This window comes from Oncorhynchus mykiss, chromosome 16, assembly GCF_057628025.1.
Source record: "Oncorhynchus mykiss isolate SJ-2025 chromosome 16, ASM5762802v1, whole genome shotgun sequence".
In the NCBI taxonomy this organism is placed as follows: Eukaryota; Metazoa; Chordata; class Actinopteri; order Salmoniformes; family Salmonidae; genus Oncorhynchus; species Oncorhynchus mykiss.
Window position 1 is genome coordinate 1,401,950 of NC_143037.1, and position 20,600 is coordinate 1,422,549.

The 20,600-nt window shown below is 44.7% G+C and overlaps 1 protein-coding gene across 6 annotated transcripts in view; it reads left to right on the forward strand.

The window, feature by feature from the left end:
- lyst (lysosomal trafficking regulator) overlaps nucleotides 1–20,600 on the forward strand; it is a 246,824-nt gene that overhangs the window by 144,107 nt on the left and 82,117 nt on the right. For all 6 annotated transcript variants that reach the window (XM_090201712.1, XM_090201714.1, XM_090201715.1 and 3 more), the window contains exons 30-37: nucleotides 56–187; nucleotides 386–884; nucleotides 1,102–1,254; nucleotides 11,094–11,274; nucleotides 11,760–11,929; nucleotides 13,373–13,603; nucleotides 14,545–14,711; nucleotides 17,649–17,801. In XM_090201712.1, the coding sequence (XP_090057838.1) occupies nucleotides 56–187; nucleotides 386–884; nucleotides 1,102–1,254; nucleotides 11,094–11,274; nucleotides 11,760–11,929; nucleotides 13,373–13,603; nucleotides 14,545–14,711; nucleotides 17,649–17,801 (1,686 nt within the window). The remainder of the gene's footprint in view (nucleotides 1–55; nucleotides 188–385; nucleotides 885–1,101; nucleotides 1,255–11,093; nucleotides 11,275–11,759; nucleotides 11,930–13,372; nucleotides 13,604–14,544; nucleotides 14,712–17,648; nucleotides 17,802–20,600) is intronic.

Genomic DNA, 20,600 nt, shown 5'->3' on the forward strand with positions numbered 1-20,600 from the left:
TGTACCAGTGTGTATATATATATATATATATATAATGTTGTCTGTTGTCCTGTAGATGGTAATCTGTACCAGGAGAAAGTCCAGTCCATAATGTATATGAGAAATATCAACAGTGGATGGAAGTCAGCTGGTAGCTCAGTGGTCTCTCTCTCCACGGCCGTCTTCACTGAGGACCCACTTCCTGAAGGTACCTAGAATCATTATGTTTGTCTTCATGCAGTGACATGTTTCTCGCTTTCCATTGGTGCAGAACACCTGTATGCTAATATCCTTCCAGGAAGCAAATACACATCTGCACTTTGTTCTGCCCAAGACCTTTCCCCTTTTCTGTTAAACATGTTGGGAACGGCATGAGATTTATATTTAGGTCTGTTTCCCTCTGAAGGTACCATCCACCTTCAGCCTCCGTCACCTGAACACGGAGGAGACGACCAGCCTCTGTCCCTCCTGCCCGCCAACCTGACCCCCTCGCCCAACTCCTCCCCGTTGCTCAGGCCCTGTCTGGGCCATGGAGGGGCTGGGAGCCCCAGGGAGGGCCAGGAAGGAGAGGGGGTGACTTTGGGAAGCACAGAGACTCTAAAGAGAGGAGGAGGAGGGGTGGGGGAGGAGCAGCTCCTGTCTAGCTGTGAGTCGGCAAAAACCATCTGCGACTCCCGAGAGGGAGGAGAGGCACCACATACCCCGTCCATCAGTATCGAGGAGGTGGAGGTAGATGGGGAGGAGCGGATGGAGGAGAGGGGGGAGGTGGATAGTCTGGTTGAGGGCAGTGTGGGCGGTGCTGAATCTGAGGACCGTTTCGATTGGGCGAGCGATGAGGTGCCACAGAGGCCGGACAGTCTGAAGGGGATCACATCGTTTCAGAGGAGCTCCTCTAACCTGGCCAGGTGACTGGATATTTTGCTTCCAAAGGGCACCTTTTCCTTATAAAGTGCTTTTGACCAGGGCCCATAGGAACCAAATCAGAGGACAGGTTTAGCCTCGTTCTTCACCTCTCAGAATAGTCGCTGAAATCAAACTGATAATGCTGTTTACTTTGTACGTCGCTGACTCTACCTTTTAAAATGTGTCTAATACAATTTATTCCTTCATTTATTCCTCCAGCCTGGGCCTGGCCTTCCCTGCCCAGAATGGGAACCTAGCCCTGGGTCGCTGGCCCAGCGTGGCCGACCGTGGGACACTACCAGAAGACTGGGAGAGCTACTCATACTCACCTGGATACGAGAGGGCCTACAGCAAAGACTCTAGTAACGACAGGTACACGACTCTATAGAATAACACACCCACTACACCTGTTAGATCTCATGCTCCTGTACAGACTACCAACTACACCTGTTAGATCTCATGCAGACTACCCTGCAGACTACCCTGTTACCCTGTACTACCCTCATGCTCCTATACAGACTACCCTGTTAGATCTCATGCTCCTATACAGACTTCCCTGTTAGATCTCATGCTCCTATACAGACTACACCTGTTAGATCTCATGCTCCTATACAGACTACCCACTACTACACCTGTTAGATCTCATGCTCCTATACAGACTACCCTGTTAGATCTCATGCTCCTATACAGACTTCCCTGTTAGATCTCATGCTCCTATACAGACTACACCTGTTAGATCTCATGCTCCTATACAGACTACCCACTACTACACCTGTTAGATCTCATGCTCCTATACAGACTACCCTGTTAGATCTCATGCTCCTATACAGACTACCCTGTTAGATGTCATGCTCCTATACAGACTACCCTGTTAGATCTCATGCTCCTGTACAGACTACCCTGTTAGATCTCATGCTCCTATACAGACTACCCTGTTAGATATCATGCTCCTATACAGACTACCCTGTTAGATCTCATGCTCCTATACAGACTACCCACTACTACACCTGTTAGATCTCATGCTCCTATACAGACTACCCTGTTAGATCTAATGCTCCTATACAGACTACCCTGTTAGATCTAATGCTCCTATACAGACTACCCTGTTAGATCTCATGCTCCTGTACAGACTACCCTGTTAGATCTCATGCTCCTATACAGACTACCCTGTTAGATCTCATGCTCCTATACAGACTACCCTGTTAGATCTCATGCTCCTATACAGACTACCCTGTTAGATCTCATGCTCCTATACAGACTACCCTGTTAGATCTCATGCTCCTATACAGACTACCCTGTTAGATCTCATGCTCCTATACAGACTACCCTGTTAGATCTCATGCTCCTGTACAGACTACCCTGTTAGATCTCATGCTCCTATACAGACTACCCTGTTAGATCTCATGCTCCTATACAGACTACCCTGTTAGATCTCATGCTCCTATACAGACTACCCTGTTAGATCTCATGCTCCTATACAGACTACCCTGTTAGATCTCATGCTCCTATACAGACTACCCTGTTAGATCTCATGCTCCTATACAGACTACCCTGTTAGATCTCATGCTCCTATACAGACTACCCTGTTAGATCTCATGCTCCTGTACAGACTACCCTGTTAGATCTCATGCTCCTATACAGACTACCCACTACTACACCTGTTAGATCTCATGCTCCTATACAGGCTACCCTGTTAATCTCATGCTCCTATACAGACTACCCTGTTAGATCTCATGCTCCTATACAGACTACCCTGTTAGATCTCATGCTCCTATACAGACTACCCTGTTAGATCTCATGCTCCATTACAGACTACTGTTGACCAGGACCCTTAGGGCTCTATATATAGTGGACTACTGTTGACCAGGACCCATAGGGCTCTATATATAGTGGACTACTGTTGACCAGGACCCTTAGGGAGGACTACTGTTGACCAGGACCCATAGGGCTCTATATAGTGGACTACTGTTGACCAGGACCCATAGGGCTCTATATAGTGGACTACTGTTGACCAGGACCCATAGGGCTCTATATAGTGGACTACTGTTGACCAGGACCTATAGGGCTCTATATAGTGGACTACTGTTGACCAGGACCCATAGGGCTCTATATAGTGGACTACTGTTGACCAGGACCAATAGAGCTCTATATAGTGTACTACTGTTGACCAGGACCCATAGGACTCTATATAGTGGACTACTGTTGACCAGGACCCTTAGGGCTCTATATAGTGGACTACTGTTGACCAGGACCCTTAGGGAGGACTACTGTTGACCAGGACCCATAGGGCTCTATATAGTGGACTACTGTTGACCAGGACCCACAGGGCTCTATATATAGTGGACTACTGTTGACCAGGACCCACAGGGCTCTATATAAGGAACAGGGTTCCACATTGGGAAGCGTCCTGTCCCTGTAACTCAGGGGTGTCAAAGTCAAATGGACGGAGGGCCAAATAAAAAAATCAGCTACAAGACGAGGGCCGGACTGTTCGAATGTTCATTGAAAAATTTTTAAATGACGCATATAGTCTAGTGAACCTAATTGAACCTACTGAAAACCTAACAAATATATTACAATATGATCAGATAAATAAAGCAATATTTTCTTATGGCTCTGTCAGTAATCTTTAATTTTCAACAGACACAAAAGACAAATTTCCTTTATATAAATATCCCCATAACATGAACATTAAATGAAAGAAACCGGTATTCAAGGCACCATCAGTAGACTATATTTTCTATTTTAGCAAAAGTGGGCTAAATTTACTTCAAAGAAAAAACAATAATAGCAATTTTCTATCATCCACTCAACTGAAATATTTTTAAAGTATAATTGGATTGAAATACAAAAAAATAAAGTGCAAAAATCTATTAATCAAAAACAACACTTTGTTTAAGGAGAAGTAACATGCAGTGAAAACAAATATTAAATTTTAACTTTTAAACTTGAACTGAGTAAAAACTCTAAATATGTGATTGCACAGTAATGTTCACTTGTTTGAGGTTGAGGGTGATACTTGGTGGTGTCCCATCTTTTCCACAAGTTCATCAATGTTCGGGGTAAGGCTCTGAGCTGAAGAAATCCTCAGAATTGAGTGGAGGTGTTCAGCAGTAAGTCGACTTCTGTGTGATGTTTTGTTCAGGTTCATCAAAGAAAACAGTTGTTCACACAGGTATGTGCTGCCAAACATAGACAACGTTTGAGCAGCCTGGATGCGCAGCTGGGGCATTGTGCCGGGGAGGAAACGGGCGAACTCCGCAGCACCCACTGCCGCATATTTTGCCCTCAGTGCATCATTGCATTGGAGGTCAATCAACTCCATTTGGAGGTTTGGTGGTGAGCTTTCCACGTCAACAGCAAATGGGTTACCGAGCAGTTCCAACCTGCTTTTTTGTGCTTCAAAGTCAGCAAATCGGCGTCGAAAGTCAGTGGCAAGCATACCTATTTTATCAGCCAACTGTGTGCTCGGGAACGCACTGGTAGAGAGCTTCTCTTTCATGGTCTGGCAGCTGGGAAAGTGGCTCAAATTTTCTTTCCGCATCTGCGTCTCCCACAGAGTCAGTTTGGTTTTAAATGCCTTCACTGTACTGTACATATCAGAGATGACACGATCCCGACCCTGCAGCTGCAAGTTTATTGCATTCAGATGACTCGTAATGTCACACAGAAAAGCCATTTCACACAGAAACATTTCGTCTCGGAGTTGTGTTGTGTCTTTCCCTTTGCTGTCCAAGAACAGACAAATCTCCTCACGAAGCTCGAAACATCTTTGAAGCACCTTTCCCTGGCTTAGCCATCGCACCTCTGTGTGATAAGGCAAATCACCATGCTCCGTTTCTAACTCCGTCAGAAATGCCTTGAACTGGCGGTGATTCAAACCTTTGGCTCTGATAAAGTTAACTGTGCGCGTGATGATGCTCATTACATGCTCCATTTTCAAGGCTTTACCGCACAACGCTTCCTGGTGTATGATACAATGATAAGCTGTCAGCTCACCTGTCGCGTTTTCCTCTTGCATCTTTTCCCGTATCTTCGCCACCAGTCCGCTCCTGTGTCCACACATCGCAGGTGCTCCGTCGGTTGTCAAACCCACGAGTTTTTCCCAAGGCAGCTCCATCTCATTTACACATCTTGACACCTCTTCATACAAATCATGCCCCGTAGTTGTGCCATGCATAGGACGTAAAGCCAAAAACTCCTCTGTCACGCTTAGGTTGGAGTCCACTCCGCGGATGAAAATTGACAACTGGGCAATGTCAGAAATGTCGGTGCTCTCATCCACAGCCAAGGAATATGCAATAAAATCTTTTCCCTTTTTCACAAGCTGCTCTTTTAGATTGATGGACAACTGGTCTACTCTCTCGGCAATGGTGTTTCTGCTCAGACTCACATTTAAAAAGAGTTGCCTTTTTTCTGGGCAAACTTCGTCACAAACTTTAATCATGCAGTTTTTGATGAAATCCCCCTCCGTAAATGGCCGGGCTGATTTAGCGATCTCTTCTGCCAAAATAAAACTGGCCTTGACAGTTGCGTCCGCGTGTGTGTCCGCGTGTTTCGTTTCATAATGTCGTCTCAGATTATACTCTTTCAGTACCGCCACACTTTCTCCACACAGAAGACACACAGGTTTTCCAGCTACCTTCGTGAACATATACTCCGACTCCCACCTTGTTTGAAACCCCCGGTTCTCAGTATCCACCTTCCGTTTTGCCATTTTTGATGGGTATCTGAAAGTTAATTTTACTGTAATGCTGACGACTGCTGTGCCAATAAATATTGAAATGAAGCAGCCTACTGCTCGGTGCGTCACCTTTGCATTGTGGGAAATGTAGTATTGGTGCGTGTAAAAGATCTGCGGGCTGCCGGCTTGCTGCGGGCCGGTTCTAATAATAAATCAAGATCATCCCAGGGGCCGTAAAAAACCTTCTTGCGGGCCGGATGTGGCCCGCGGGCCTTGACTCTGACATATGTGCTGTAACTACCAAGGTGAAGATGACTTTCTGTTGAATTGACAGAACCAACCTCACTCCCTCCACTTAATCTATATTTCCGTCTCATCTCTCTAGCTCAGTTGAGTATCATCAAGCTGTCTTTGATGAAGTCCAATAATACTCTCTCCCTGTAACGAAGTGGATCAGCTAATTAGTCATCCACATCCTCTCTTCTCACTCTTTCTCGCTCTTAATTCTCTCAATGTCTCGGTCTCTCTCTTTCGCCCTCTCTCTCCTCTCTCTCTGTTCAGTCATCATCTGTGTGCGTAGGAGAGAACCCGACCTAGCCAGTGTCTCTTTGCTTTCATCTACAGACCTCGTATGAAAGGATATGATATTGTGGGTTGTATGAGGCTGTGTTTCAAACGTTATCTGTTCTGGGTTGTCTGTTTGTGCCTGTTATTGAGAATAGTAGACTTGTCTCTGTTTATGAAGCCTTGTTATGTTGACTGAGCAGAGCTCTGTGGACTGATCACACAGATAACACCTGTCCTGTTAACACAGCAGGAAAACACCTCTCCCTATCAATAGAGAGAGCACCTGTCCTCCTTCCTAGGACAATAGCCATCACCCAGGTATAATACCCCTCTTATCGCTGGCTGTGTTTGTTCTGTGTGTCTGGAACCGTAACGTCATTCAGAAAGGAAAAAGATATCTGTGATTAAACTTAATGTTTAGTCTCTGATTGTATTTATTATGTATCCCCATTAGTTCCTGCTAAGGCAGCAGTTACTCTTCCTGGGGTTTATTATGGATCCCCATTAGTTCCTGTCAAGGCAGCAGCTACTCTTCCTGGGGTTTATTATGGATCCCCATTAGTTCCTGCTAAGGCAGCAGTTACTCTTCCTTGGGTTTATTATGGATCCCCATTAGTTCCTGCCAAGGCAGCAGCTACTCTTCCTGGGGTTTATTATGGATCCCCATTAGTTCCTGCCAAGGCAGCAGTTACTCTTCCTGGGGTTTATTATGGGTCCCCATTAGTTCCTGCTAAGGCAGCAGCTACTCTTCCTGGGGTTTATTATGGATCCCCATTAGTTCCTGCCAAGGCAGCAGCTGCTCTTCCTGGGGTTTATTATGGATCCCCATTAGTTCCTGCCAAGGCAGCAGCTACTCTTCCTGGGGTTTATTATGGATCCCCATTAGTTCCTGCTAAGGCAGCAGCTACTCTTCCTGGGTGTTGATGTGAGCCATGACCAGCCTTTCAAAGCACTCCATGGCTACAGACGTGAGTGCTAGGGGTCGGTAGTACACATAGACGGGTTACCTTAGTGTTCTTGGTCACAAGGACTGTGGTGGTCTACTTGAAACACCCAAGTCATAGACTGTTCTCTCTGCTACCGCACGGCAAGCGGTACCAGAGCACCAAGTCTAGGTCCAAGAGGCTTCTTCACAGTTTCTACCCCAAAGCCATAAAACTCCTGAACAGCTAATGAAATGGCTACCCAGACTGTATGCATTTACCCCCCCCATTTGTATTATTTATCTATATGCATAGTCACTTTACCACCACCTACATGTAAACTCAGCAAAAAAAAGAAACGTCCTCAAACTGTCAACTGCCTTTATTTTCGTCAAACTTAACGTGTAAATATTTGAATGAACATGACAAGATTCAACAACTGAGACACAAACTGAACAAGTTCCACAGACATGTGACTAACAGAAATGGAATAATGTGTCCCTGAACAAAGGTGGGGGGGGTCAAAATCAAAATCAAAATTGATTCTATTCCGTTACCCCCTGTATATAGTCTCCACATTGACTCTGTACCGTAACACCCTGTATATAGCCTCCACATTGACTCTGTACCGGTACCCCCTGTATATAGTCTCCACATTGACTCTGTACCATAACACCCTGTATATAGCCTCCACATTGACTCTGTACCGGTACCCCCTGTATATAGCCTCCACATTGACTCTGTACCGTACTCCCTGTATATATCCTCCACATTGACTCTGTACCGTAACACCCTGTATATAGCCTCCACATTGACTCTGTACCGTAACACCCTGTATATAGCCTCCACATTGACTCTGTACCGTAATACCCTGTATATAGCCTCCACATTGACTCTGTACCGGTACTCCCTGTATATAACCTCCACATTGACTCTGTACCGTAATACCCTGTATATAGCCTCCACATTGACTCTGTACCGTAACACCCTGTATATAGCCTCCACATTGACTCTGTACCGTAATACCCTGTATATAGCCTCCACATTGACTCTGTACCGGTACTCCCTGTATATAACCTCCACATTGACTCTGTACCGTAATACCCTGTATATAGCCTCCACATTGACTCTGTACCGGTGCCCCCTGTATATAGCCTCCACATTGACTCTGTACCGTAACACCCTGTATATAACCTCCACATTGACTCTGTACCGTAATACCCTGTATATAGCCTCCACATTGACTCTGTACCGTAATACCCTGTATATAGCCTCCACATTGACTCTGTACCATAACACCCTGTATATAGCCTCCACATTGACTCTGTACCGTAACACCCTGTATATAGCCTCCACATTGACTCTGTACCGTAACACCCTGTATATAACCTCCACATTGACTCTGTACCGTAACACCCTGTATATAGCCTCCACATTGACTCTGTACCGTAACACCCTGTATATAGCCTCCACACTGACTCTGTACCGTAACCCCCTGTATATAGCCTCCACACTGACTCTGTACCGTAACCCCCTGTATATAGCCTCCACATTGACTCTGTACCGTAACCCCCTGTATATAGCTTCCACATTGACTCTGTACCGTAACCCCCTGTATATAGCCTCCACATTGACTCTGTGCCGGTACCCTCTGTATATAGCCTCCACATTGACTCTGTACCCGGTTTGTTATTAATGCATTATTACAGAGAACTGGTGTTATTAATATATTATTACAGAGGACTGGTGTTAATACATTATTACAGAGGACTGGTGTTAATACATTATTACAGAGGACTGGTGTTAATACATTATTACAGAGGACTGGTGTTAATACATTATTACAGAGGACTGGTGTTAATACATTATTACAGAGGACTGGTGTTAATACATTATTACAGAGGACTTGTGTTATTAATACATTATTGCAGAGGAATGGTGTTATTAATACATTATTATAGAGGACTGGTTATTAATACATTGCAGAGGAATTATGTTATTAATACATTATTACAGAGGACTGGTGTTATTAATACATTATTGCAGAGGACTGGTGGTATTCATATATTATTGCAGAGGAATGGTGTTATTAATACATTATTATAGAGGACTGGTTATTAATACATTGCAGAGGAATGATGTTATTAATACATTATTACAGAGGACTGGTGTTATTAATACATTATTGCAGAGGACTGGTTATTAATACATTATTACAGAGGAATGGTGCTATTAATATATTATTACAGAGGAATGGTGTTATTAATACATTATTACAGAGGAATGGTGTTATTAATACATTATTACAGAGGGCTGGTGTTATTAATAAATTATTACAGAGGACTGGTGTTATTAATACATTATTACAGAGGACTGGTGTTAATACATTACCACAGAGGACTGGTGTTATTAATACATTATTACAGAGGACTGGTGTTATTAATACATTATTACAGAGGACTGGTGTTATTAATACATTATCACAGAGGGCTGGTGTTATTAATACATTATTACAGAGGACTGGTGTTATTAATACATTATTACAGAGGACTGGTGTTATTAATATATTAGAGGACTGGTGTTATTAATATATTATTACAGAGGACTGGTGATATTATTGCAGGTCCAGTACAGAGGACTGGTGGTATTCATATATTATTACATAGGACTGGTGTTATTAATACATTATTACAGAGGACTGGTGTTATTAATATATTATTGCAGAGGACAGGTGTTATTAATACATTATTACAGAGGACTGGTGTTATTAATATATTATTACAGAGGACTGGTGTTATTAATATATTATTACAGAGGACTGGTGTTATTAACACATTATCACAGAGGACCGGTGTTATTAATACATTATTACAGAGGACTGGTGTTATTAATATATTATTACAGAGGACTGGTGTTATTAATATATTATTACAGAGGACTGGTGTTATTAATACATTATTACAGAGGACTGGTGTTATTAATATATTATTACAGAGGACTGGTGTTATTAATACATTATTACAGAGGACTGGTGTCATTAATACATTATTACAGAGGACTGGTGTTATTAATATATTATTACAGAGGACTGGTGTTATTAATACATTATTACAGAGGACTGATGTTATTAATGTATTATTGCAGAGGACTGGTGTTATTAATACATTATTACAGAGGACTGGTGTTATTAATACATTATCACAGAGGACTGGTGTTATTAATACATTATCACAGAGGACTGGTGTTATTAATACATTATCACCGGGGAATGGTGTTATTAATACATTATTACAGGGGGCTGGTGTTAATACATTATTACAGAGGACTGGTGTTATTAATATATTATTAGAGGACTGGTGTTATTAATACATTCTTACAGAGGACTGGTGTTATTAATACATTATTACAGAGGACTGGTGTTATTAATACATTATTACAGAGGACTGGTGTTATTAATAACACCAGTCCTCTGTAATGTGTTAATAACACCAGTCCTCTGTAATGTATTAACACATTACAGAGGACTGGTGTTATTAATATATTATTAGAGGACTGGTGTTATTAATACATTATTACAGAGGGCTGGTGTTATTAATATATTATTACAGAGGACTGGTGTTATTAATATATTATTACAGAGGACTGGTGTTATTAATATATTATTACAGAGGACTGGTGTTATTAATATATTATTACAGAGGACTGATGATATTAATACATTATTACAGAGGACTGGTGTTATTAATAACACCAGTCCTCTGTAATGTGTTAATAACACCAGTCCTCTGTAATGTATTAACACATTACAGAGGACTGGTGTTATTAATATATTATTAGAGGACTGGTGTTATTAATACATTATTACAGAGGGCTGGTGTTATTAATACATTCTTACAGAGGACTGGTGTTATTAATACATTCTTACAGAGGACTGGTGTTATTAATATATTATTAGAGGACTGGTGTTATTAATATATTATTACAGAGGATTGGTGTTATTAACACATTATTACAGAGGACTGATGATATTATTGCAGGTCCAGTACAGAGGACTGCCTGGTGTTAATATGCTATGGTCTATATGACCTGTTGAGGGGGGTTCTGCTACTACTACCAGACCTGATGCTGCACGAGGTGATGGATAAGCTGGTCCAACCTGAAGCTCTTATCGTCCTCGTCAACCACTCCTCTCCCCTTATACAGCAGGGGGTTATGAAGGTTAGTGGTCTTGCATGCACACACACACACACACACACACACACACACACACACACACACACACACACACACACACACACACACATACTGAGGAAGGCGCAGGCCAACACATTTCCACTATGTGTTATGTTGCCTGTTAACAGTTATGTCCCAGCTCCTAGACACCTACCTCAGCCAAGCCTTCAACAGGGATCTCATATTCTTTTAGACCTAATGCTGCTGTGTCTCACTCCTTGTCCTAGTCTCCCTGTAGTTCCTGGACGCCAGTATGTTATCTCCTCTCTCCAGCTCCTGGATACCAGTATGTTATCTCCTCTCTCTAGCTCCTGGATACCAGTATGTTATCTCCTCTCTATCTCCTGGATACCAGTATGTTATCTCCTCTCTCTAGCTCCTGGATACCAGTATGTTATCTCCTCTCTTCAGCTCCTGGATGCCAGTATGTTAGGTTAGCTCTGATGGCTTACTGTCTCTCCTCTCTCTAGCTCCTGGATGCCTACTTCAGCCGAGCGTTTAAGGAGCAGAAGGAAAAGTTCCTGAAGAACCATGGCTTCAGTCTCTTAGCCAATCAGCTGTACCTGCACCAGGGGACTCAGGGCCTGCTGGAGGTCTTCCTGGAGATGCTGTTTGGACGACCTGTCGGCCTCGAGGAGGAGTACGTATGGGGTGGGGAGAGAACAAGGCCTAGAGGAGGAGATGGGGAGGGGAGAGAGCAAGGCCTGGAGGAGGAGATGGGGAGGGGAGAGAACAAGGCCTAGAGGAGGAGATGGGGAGGGGAGAGAACAAGGCCTGGAGGAGGAGATGGGGAGGGGAGAGAACAAGGCCTAGAGGAGGAGATGGGGAGGGGAGAGAACAAGGCCTGGAGGAGGAGATGGGGAGGGGAGAGAACAGGGCCTAGAGGAGGAGATGGGGAGGGGAGAGAATAGGGCCTAGAGGAGGATATGGGGAGGGGAGAGAACAAGGCCTGGAGGAGGAGATGGAGATGGGGAGGGGAGAGAACAAGGCCTGGAGGAGGAGATGGGGAGGGGAGAGAGCAAGGCCTGGAGGAGGGGAGAGAGCAAGGCCTGGAGGAGGAGATGGGGTGGGGAGAGAACAAGGCCTCGAGGAGGAGTACGTATGGGGAGGGGAGAGAACAAGGCCTAGAGGAGGAGATGGGGAGGGGAGAGAGCAAGGCCTGGAGGAGGAGATGGGGAGGGGAGAGAACAAGGCCTAGAGGAGGAGATGGGGAGGGGAGAGAACAGGGCCTAGAGGAGGAGATGGAGATGGGGAGGGGAGAGAGCAAGGCCTTGGAGGAGGAGATGGAGATGGGGAGGGGAGAGAGCAAGGCCTGGAGGAGGAGATGGGGAGGGGAGAGAGCAAGGCCTGGAGGAGGGGCGAGAGCAAGGCCTGGAGGAGGAGATGGCGAGGGGAGAGAGCAAGGCCTGGAGGAGGAGATGGCGAGGGGAGAGAACAAGGCCTGGAGGAGGAGATGGGGAGGGGAGAGAACAAGGCCTTGAGGAGGAGATGGGGAGGGGAGATAACAAGGCCTGGAGGAGGAGATGGGAAGGGAAGGGAAGAGAGCAAGGCCTGGAGGAGGAGATGGGGAGGGGAGAGAGCAAGGCCTGGAGGAGGAGATGGGGAGGGGAGAGAACAAGGCCTGGAAGAGGAGATGGGGAGGGGAGAGAACAAGGCCTGGAGGAGGAGATGGGGAGGGGAGAGAACAAGGCCTGGAGGAGGAGATGGGAAGGAAAGAGAAGAGAGCAAGGCCTGGAGGAGGAGATGGGGAGGGGAGAGAGCAAGGCCTGGAGGAGGAGATGGGGAGGGGAGAGAGCAAGGCCTGGAGGAGGAGATGGGGAGGGGAGAGAACAAGGCCTGGAGGAGGAGATGGCGAGGGGAGAGAACAAGGCCTGGAGGAGGAGATGGGGAGGGGAGAGAACAAGGCCTGGAGGAGGAGATGGGGAGGGGAGAGAACAAGGCCTGGAGGAGGAGATGGGGAGGGGAGAGAACAAGGCCTGGAAGAGGAGATGGGGAGGGGAGAGAACAAGATGGGGAGGAGCCGGATATGAAACATAAACAATATGGAGGTGTCAATGTTGTTTATTGTTGTTGTATTTTCCAGTCTAGACTTGGAGGACATGGAGACCATCAGTCCCTTCAGGAAGCGTTGTATCATCCCAGTGCTGGGCTTAATAGAGAACAGTCTGTGTGAGAACAGTCTGGTCCACAACGTGCTCTGTATGCTACTGCAGCTCGTCAACGCCTGTCCCAAACTGGCTGACATACTGCTGGACCACGGCCTGCTCTACGTCCTCTTCAACACCCTGTCGACACTCAACGGCATGGAGCACGGGTCAGTACATACACCTTAGCCAAATACATTTCAACTCAGTTGTTCACAATTCCTGACATTTAATGCTAGTAAATGTTCCCTGTCTTAGGTCAGTTAGGATCACCACTTTATTTTAAGAATGTGAAATGTCAGAATAATAGTAGAGAGAATCATTTATTTCAGCTTTTATTTATTTCGTCCCATTCCCAGTGGGTCAGAAGTTTACATACACTCGACTACCTATCAGGTAGCATTGCCTTTAAATTGTTTAACTTGGGTCAAACTTTTTGGGTAGCCTTCCACAAGCTTCCCACAATAAGTTGGGTGAATTTTGGCCCATTCCTCCTGACAGAGCTGGTGTAACTGAGTCAGGTTTGTAGGCCTCCTTGCTCACACACACTTTTTCAGTTCTGCCCACAAATGTTCTATAGGATTGAGGTCGGGGCTTTGTGATGGCCACTCCAATACCTTGACTTTGTTGTCCTTAAGCCATTTTGCCACAACTTTGGAAGTATGCTTGGGGTCATTGTCCATTTGGAAGACCCATTTGCGACCAAGCTTTAACTTCCTGACTGATGTCCTGAGATGTTGCTTCAATATATCCACATACTTTTCCTCCCTCATGACGCCATCTATTTTGTGAAGTGCACCAGTACCTCCTGCAGCAAAGCACCCCCACAACATGATGCTGCCAGCCCCGTGCTTCATGGTTGGGGTGGTGTCCTTTGGCTTGCAAGCCTCCCCCTTTTTCCTCCAAACATAACGATGGTCTGCACCACACATATTTATATCTGGTATATAATATATAGATGAATAGAGATTGTTTCATGGCATCATTTGAAACTAGAACACATGCACCAGCGATGTTTTGCCAAGTAGAACGATGGGAGGGTTGGCCAGGGGTTGCATGCATGGCTCTCACGCTGCTCTCTGTCTGTGTCTCAATCAATCTCTCTCCCCAGTATACCTCTGAACGACTACAAACTACTAGTGGTTGATATCCAACAGCTCTTGGTCGCGGTGACCATCCATTCCTGTTCTTCCTCTGGTGCTCAATACTTCAGGATCATAGAGGACCTAATCACACTGCTGGGCTTCATGGAGACGTCCAAGATGAAACGAACCCAGGGTAAGATATAGCCTGGTACCTATATTAGAGAGTAGGGTACTGTGGTGAGATGAACCCAGGGTAAGATATAGCCTGGTACCTATATTAGAGAGTAGGGTACTGTGATGAGATGAACACAGGGTAAGATATAGCCTGGTACCTATATTAGAGAGTAGGGTACTGTGATGAGATGAACCCAGGGTAAGATATAGCCTGGTACCTATATTAGAGAGTAGGGTACTGTGATGAGATGAACCCAGGGTAAGATATAGCCTGGTACCTATATTAGAGAGTAGGGTACAGTATAGCATGATTCTTAATAGACGACTCTACTGTACATGTACAGGTCCTTCAGGAAGTATTCACACCCCTGGACTTATTCCACATTTTGATGTGTTACAGCCTGAATTCAACATGGATTCAATTCAGTTTTTTCTCACCAATCTTCACACAATATCCCAGAATTGTTGCATATGTATTGAAAATGAAATACAGAAATATCTAATTTACCCCTGAGTCAATACTTTTTATAAGCATCTTTGACAGTGATTACAGCTGTGAGTCTTTCTGGGTAAGGCTTGAAGAGCTGTTAGTCTTTCTGGGTAAGGCTCTAAGAGCTGTGGGTCTTTCTGGGTAAGGCTCTAAGAGCTGGCTGTGAGTCTTTCTGGGTAAGGCTCTAAGAGCTGGCTGTGAGTCTTTCTGGGTAAGGCTCTAAGAGCTGGCTGTGAGTCTTTCTGGGTAAGGCTCTAAGAGCTGGCTGTGAGTCTTTCTGGGTACGGCTCTAAGAGCTGTTGAGTCTTTCTGGGTACGGCTCTAAGAGCTGTGAGTCTTTCTGGGTACGGCTCTAAGAGCTGTGAGTCTTTCTGGGTACGGCTCTAAGAGCTGTGAGTCTTTCTGGGTACGGCTCTAAGAGCTGTTGAGTCTTTATGGGTACGGCTCTAAGAGCTGTGAGTCTTTCTGGGTACGGCTCTAAGAGCTGTGAGTCTTTCTGGGTACGGCTCTAAGAGCTGTGAGTCTTTCTGGGTACGGCTCTAAGAGCTGTGAGTCTTTCTGGGTACGGCTCTAAGAGCTGTGAGTCTTTCTGGGTACGGCTCTAAGAGCTGTGAGTCTTTCTGGGTACGGCTCTAAGAGCTGTGAGTCTTTCTGGGTACGGCTCTAAGAGCTGTGAGTCTTTCTGGGTTAGTCTCTAAGAGTGATTACAGCTGTGAGTCTTTCTGGGTAAGTCTCTAAGAGTGATTACAGCTGTGAGTCTTTCTGGGTACGGCTCTAAGAGCTTTACACACCTGGATTGTACAACATTTACACATTATTTAATTCATTGTCTTGCATTAGGAGGAACTCAGGGCCAACCGCACCAGCACATGTGTGCGGCCCCCCAAAGGAATGCGGCCCCCCAAAGAAATGCCACCCCACACCATGACTGACCCACCGCCAAACCGGTCATGCTGGAGGATGTTGCAGGCAGCAGAACGTTCTCCACGGCGTCTCCAGACTCTCACGTCTGTCAGATGTGCTCAGTGTGAACCTGCTTTCACCTGAAGAGCACAGGGCGCCAGTGGCGAATTTGCCAATCTTGGTGTTCTCTGGCAAATGCCAAACGTCCTGCACGGTGTTGGGCTGTAAGCACAACCCCCACCTGTGGACGTCGGGCCCTCATACCACCCTCATGGAGTCTGTTTCTGACCGTTAGAGCAGACACATGCACATTTGTGGCCTGCTGGAGGTCATTTTGCAGGGCTCTGGCAGTGCTCCTCCTGCTCCTCCTTGCACAAAGGCGGAGGTTGCGGTCCTGCTGCTGGGTTGTTGCCCTCCTACAGCCTCCTCCACATCTCCTGATGTACTGGCCTGTCTCCTGGTAGCGCCTCCATGCTCTGGACACTACGCTGAAACACAGTAAACCTTCTTGCCACAGCTCACATTGATGTCCCATCCTGGATGAGCTGCACTACCTGAGCCACTTGTGTGGGTTGTAGACTCCGTCTCATGCTACCACTAGAGTGAAAGCACCGCCAGCATTCAAAAGTGACCAAAACATCAGCCAGGAAGCATAGGAACTGAGAAGTGGTCTGTGGTCACCCCCTGCAGAACCACTCCTTTATTGGGGGTGTCTTGCTAATTGCCTATAATTTCCACCTGTTGTCTATTCCATTTGCACAACAGCATGTGAAATGTATTGTCAATTAGTGTTGCTTCCTAAGTGGACAGTTTGATTTCACAGAAGTGTGATTGACTTGGAGTTACATTGTGTTGTTTAAGTGATCCCTTTATTTTTTGAGCAGTGTATTATATAGGGTAGGTATAGTATAGCCTGGTAGAGTGTAGATATATATATATTATAGGGTAAGTATAGTATAGCCTGGTAGAGTATATATATATTATAGGGTAAGTATAGTATAGCCTGGTAGAGTATATATATATTATAGGGTAAGTATAGTATAGCCTGGTAGAGTATATATATATTATAGGGTAAGTATAGTATAGCCTGGTAGAGTATATATATATTATAGGGTAGGTGTAGTATAGCCTGGTAGAGTGTAGATATATATATATTATAGGGTAAGTATAGTATAGCCTGGTAGAGTGTAGATATATATATATTATAGGGTAAGTATAGTATAGCCTGGTAGAGTATATATATATTATAGGGTAAGTATAGTATAGCCTGGTAGAGTGTAGATATATATATATTATAGGGTAAGTATAGTATAGCCTGGTAGAGTGTATATATATATTATAGGGTAAGTATAGTATAGCCTGGAAAAGCATTCCTCATGAAGCTGATATGTTATTTCATAGTTTTGATGTCTTCACTGTTATTCTACCCTTGAATGATTATTTTGACTGGTACTGAATCTACTCGTTCTCTCAGACCAGAGGTCTGTCTAAACTACTAACACACAGCTCAGACACCCACCAGAGGTCTGTTTAAACTACTAACACACAGCTCTCCTTCTGTAGAGATGGCGGTGGCCCTGCAGTTCCGCGTCCTCCAATCAGCTATTGAGTTCATAAAGACGACAGCTAATCAGGACCCTCAGAAGCTGAGCAGCTCTGTCAACGTGCCCACCTCTTCTCACCATGCCATCTACCAGAAACGCAAGAGCATCGCAGGTGAGAGGATATCCCATGTTTAGTTAGTTAGTTAGTGCCAAGACCATCACAGGTGATACGATATCCCATGTTTAGTTAGTTAGTTAGTGCCAAGACCATCACAGGTGATAGGATATCCCATGTTTAGTTAGTTAGTTAGTGCCAAGACCATCACAGGTGATAGGATATCCCATGTTTAATTAGTTAGTTAGTTAGTGCCAAGACCAACACAGGTGATAGGATATCCCATGTTTAGTTAGTTAGTTAGTGCCAAGACCATCACAGGTGATAGGATATCCCATGTTTAGTTAGTTAGTTAGTGCCAAGACCATCACAGGTGATAGGATATCCCATGTTTAGTTAGTTAGTTAGTGCCAAGACCATCACAGGTGATAGGATATCCCATGGTTGGTTGGTTAGTTAGTGCCAAGACCAACACAGGTGATAGGATATCCCATGGTTGGTTGGTTAGTTAGTGCCAAGACCATCACAGGTGATAGGATATCCCATGGTTGGTTGGTTAGTTAGTGCCAAGACCATCACAGGTGATAGGATATCCCATGTTTAGTTAGTTAGTTAGTGCCAAGACCATCACAGGTGATAGGATATCCCATGTTTAGTTAGTTAGTTAGTGCCAAGACCATCACAGGTGATAGGATATCCCATGTTTAGTTAGTTAGTTAGTGCCAAGACCATCACAGGTGATAGGATATCCCATGTTTAGTTAGTTAGTTAGTGCCACGACCAACACGGGTGATAGGATATCCCATGGTTGGTTGGTTAGTTAGTGCCAAGACCAACACAGGTGAGAGGATATCCCATGTTTAGTTAGTTAGTTAGTGCCAAGACCATCACAGGTGAGAGGATATCCCATGGTTGGTTGGTTAGTTAGTGCCAATAGCAACACAGGTGATAGGATATCCCATGTTGGTTGGTTAGTTAGTGCCAATAGCAACACAGGTGAGAGGATATCCCATGGTTGGTTGGTTAGTTAGTGCCAAGACCAACACAGGTGAGAGGATATCCCATGTTTAGTTAGTTAGTTAGTGCCACGACCAACACGGGTGATAGGATATCCCATGGTTGGTTGGTTAGTTAGTGCCAAGACCAACACAGGTGAGAGGATATTCCATGTTTAGTTAGTTAGTTAGTGCCAAGACCATCACGGGTGATAGGATATCCCATGGTTGGTTGGTTAGTTAGTGCCAAGACCAACACAGGTGAGAGGATATCCCATGTTTAGTTAGTTAGTTAGTGCCAAGACCATCGCAGGTGAGAGGATATCCCATGTTTAGTTAGTTAGTTAGTGCCAAGACCATCACAGGTGATAGGATATCCCATGTTTAGTTAGTTAGTTAGTGCCAAGACCATCACAGGTGATAGGATATCCCATGTTTAGTTAGTTAGTTAGTGCCAAGACCATCACAGGTGAGAGGATATCCCATGTTTAGTTAGTTAGTTAGTGCCAAGACCATCACAGGTGATAGGATATCCCATGTTTAATTAGTTAGTTAGTGCCAAGACCATCACAGGTGATAGGATATCCCATGTTTAGTTAGTTAGTTAGTGCCAAGACCATCACAGGTGAGAGGATATCCCATGTTTAGTTAGTTAGTTAGTGCCAAGACCATCACAGGTGATAGGATATCCCATGTTTAGTTAGTTAGTTAGTGCCAAGACCATCACAGGTGATAGGATATCCCATGTTTAATTAGTTAGTTAGTGCCAAGACCATCACAGGTGATAGGATATCCCATGTTTAGTTAGTTAGTTAGTGCCACGACCAACACGGGTGATAGGATATCCCATGTTTAGTTAGTTAGTTAGTGCCAAGACCATCACAGGTGATAGGATATCCCATGTTTAATTAGTTAGTTAGTGCCAAGACCATCACAGGTGATAGGATATCCCATGTTTAATTAGTTAGTTAGTGCCAAGACCAACACAGGTGATAGGATATCCCATGTTTAATTAGTTAGTTAGTGCCAAGACCATCACAGGTGATAGGATATCCCATGTTTAATTATTTAGTTAGTGCCAAGACCGTCACAGGTGATAGGATATCCCATGTTTAATTAGTTAGTTAGTTAGTGCCAAGACCAACACAGGTGATAGGATATCCCATGTTTAATTAGTTAGTTAGTTAGTGCCAAGACCAACACAGGTGATAGGATATCCCATGTTTAATTAGTTAGTTAGTTAGTGCCAAGACCAACACAGGTGATAGGATATCCCATGTTTAATTAGTTAGTTAGTTAGTGCCAAGACCAACACAGGTGATAGGATATCCCATGGTTGGTTGGTTAGTTAGTGCCAAGACCAACACAGGTGAGAGGATATCCCATGGTTGGTTGGTTAGTTAGTGCCAAGACCAACACAGGTGAGAGGCTATCCCATGGTTGGTTGGTTAGTTAGTGCCAAGACCAACACAGGTGAGAGGATATCCCATGTTGGTTGGTTAGTTAGTGCCAATAGCAACACAGGTGAGAGGATATCCCATGGTTGGTTGGTTAGTTAGTGCCAATAGCAACACAGGTGATAGGATATCCCATGTTTAATTAGTTAGTTAGTTAGTGCCAAGACCAACACAGGTGAGAGGATATCCCATGGTTGGTTGGTTAGTTAGTGCCAAGACCATCACAGGTGAGAGGATATCCCATGGTTGGTTGGTTAGTTAGTGCCAATAGCAACACAGGTGATAGGATATCCCATGTTTAATTAGTTAGTTAGTTAGTGCCAAGACCAACACAGGTGAGAGGATATCCCATGGTTGGTTGGTTAGTTAGTGCCAAGACCATCACAGGTGAGAGGATATCCCAT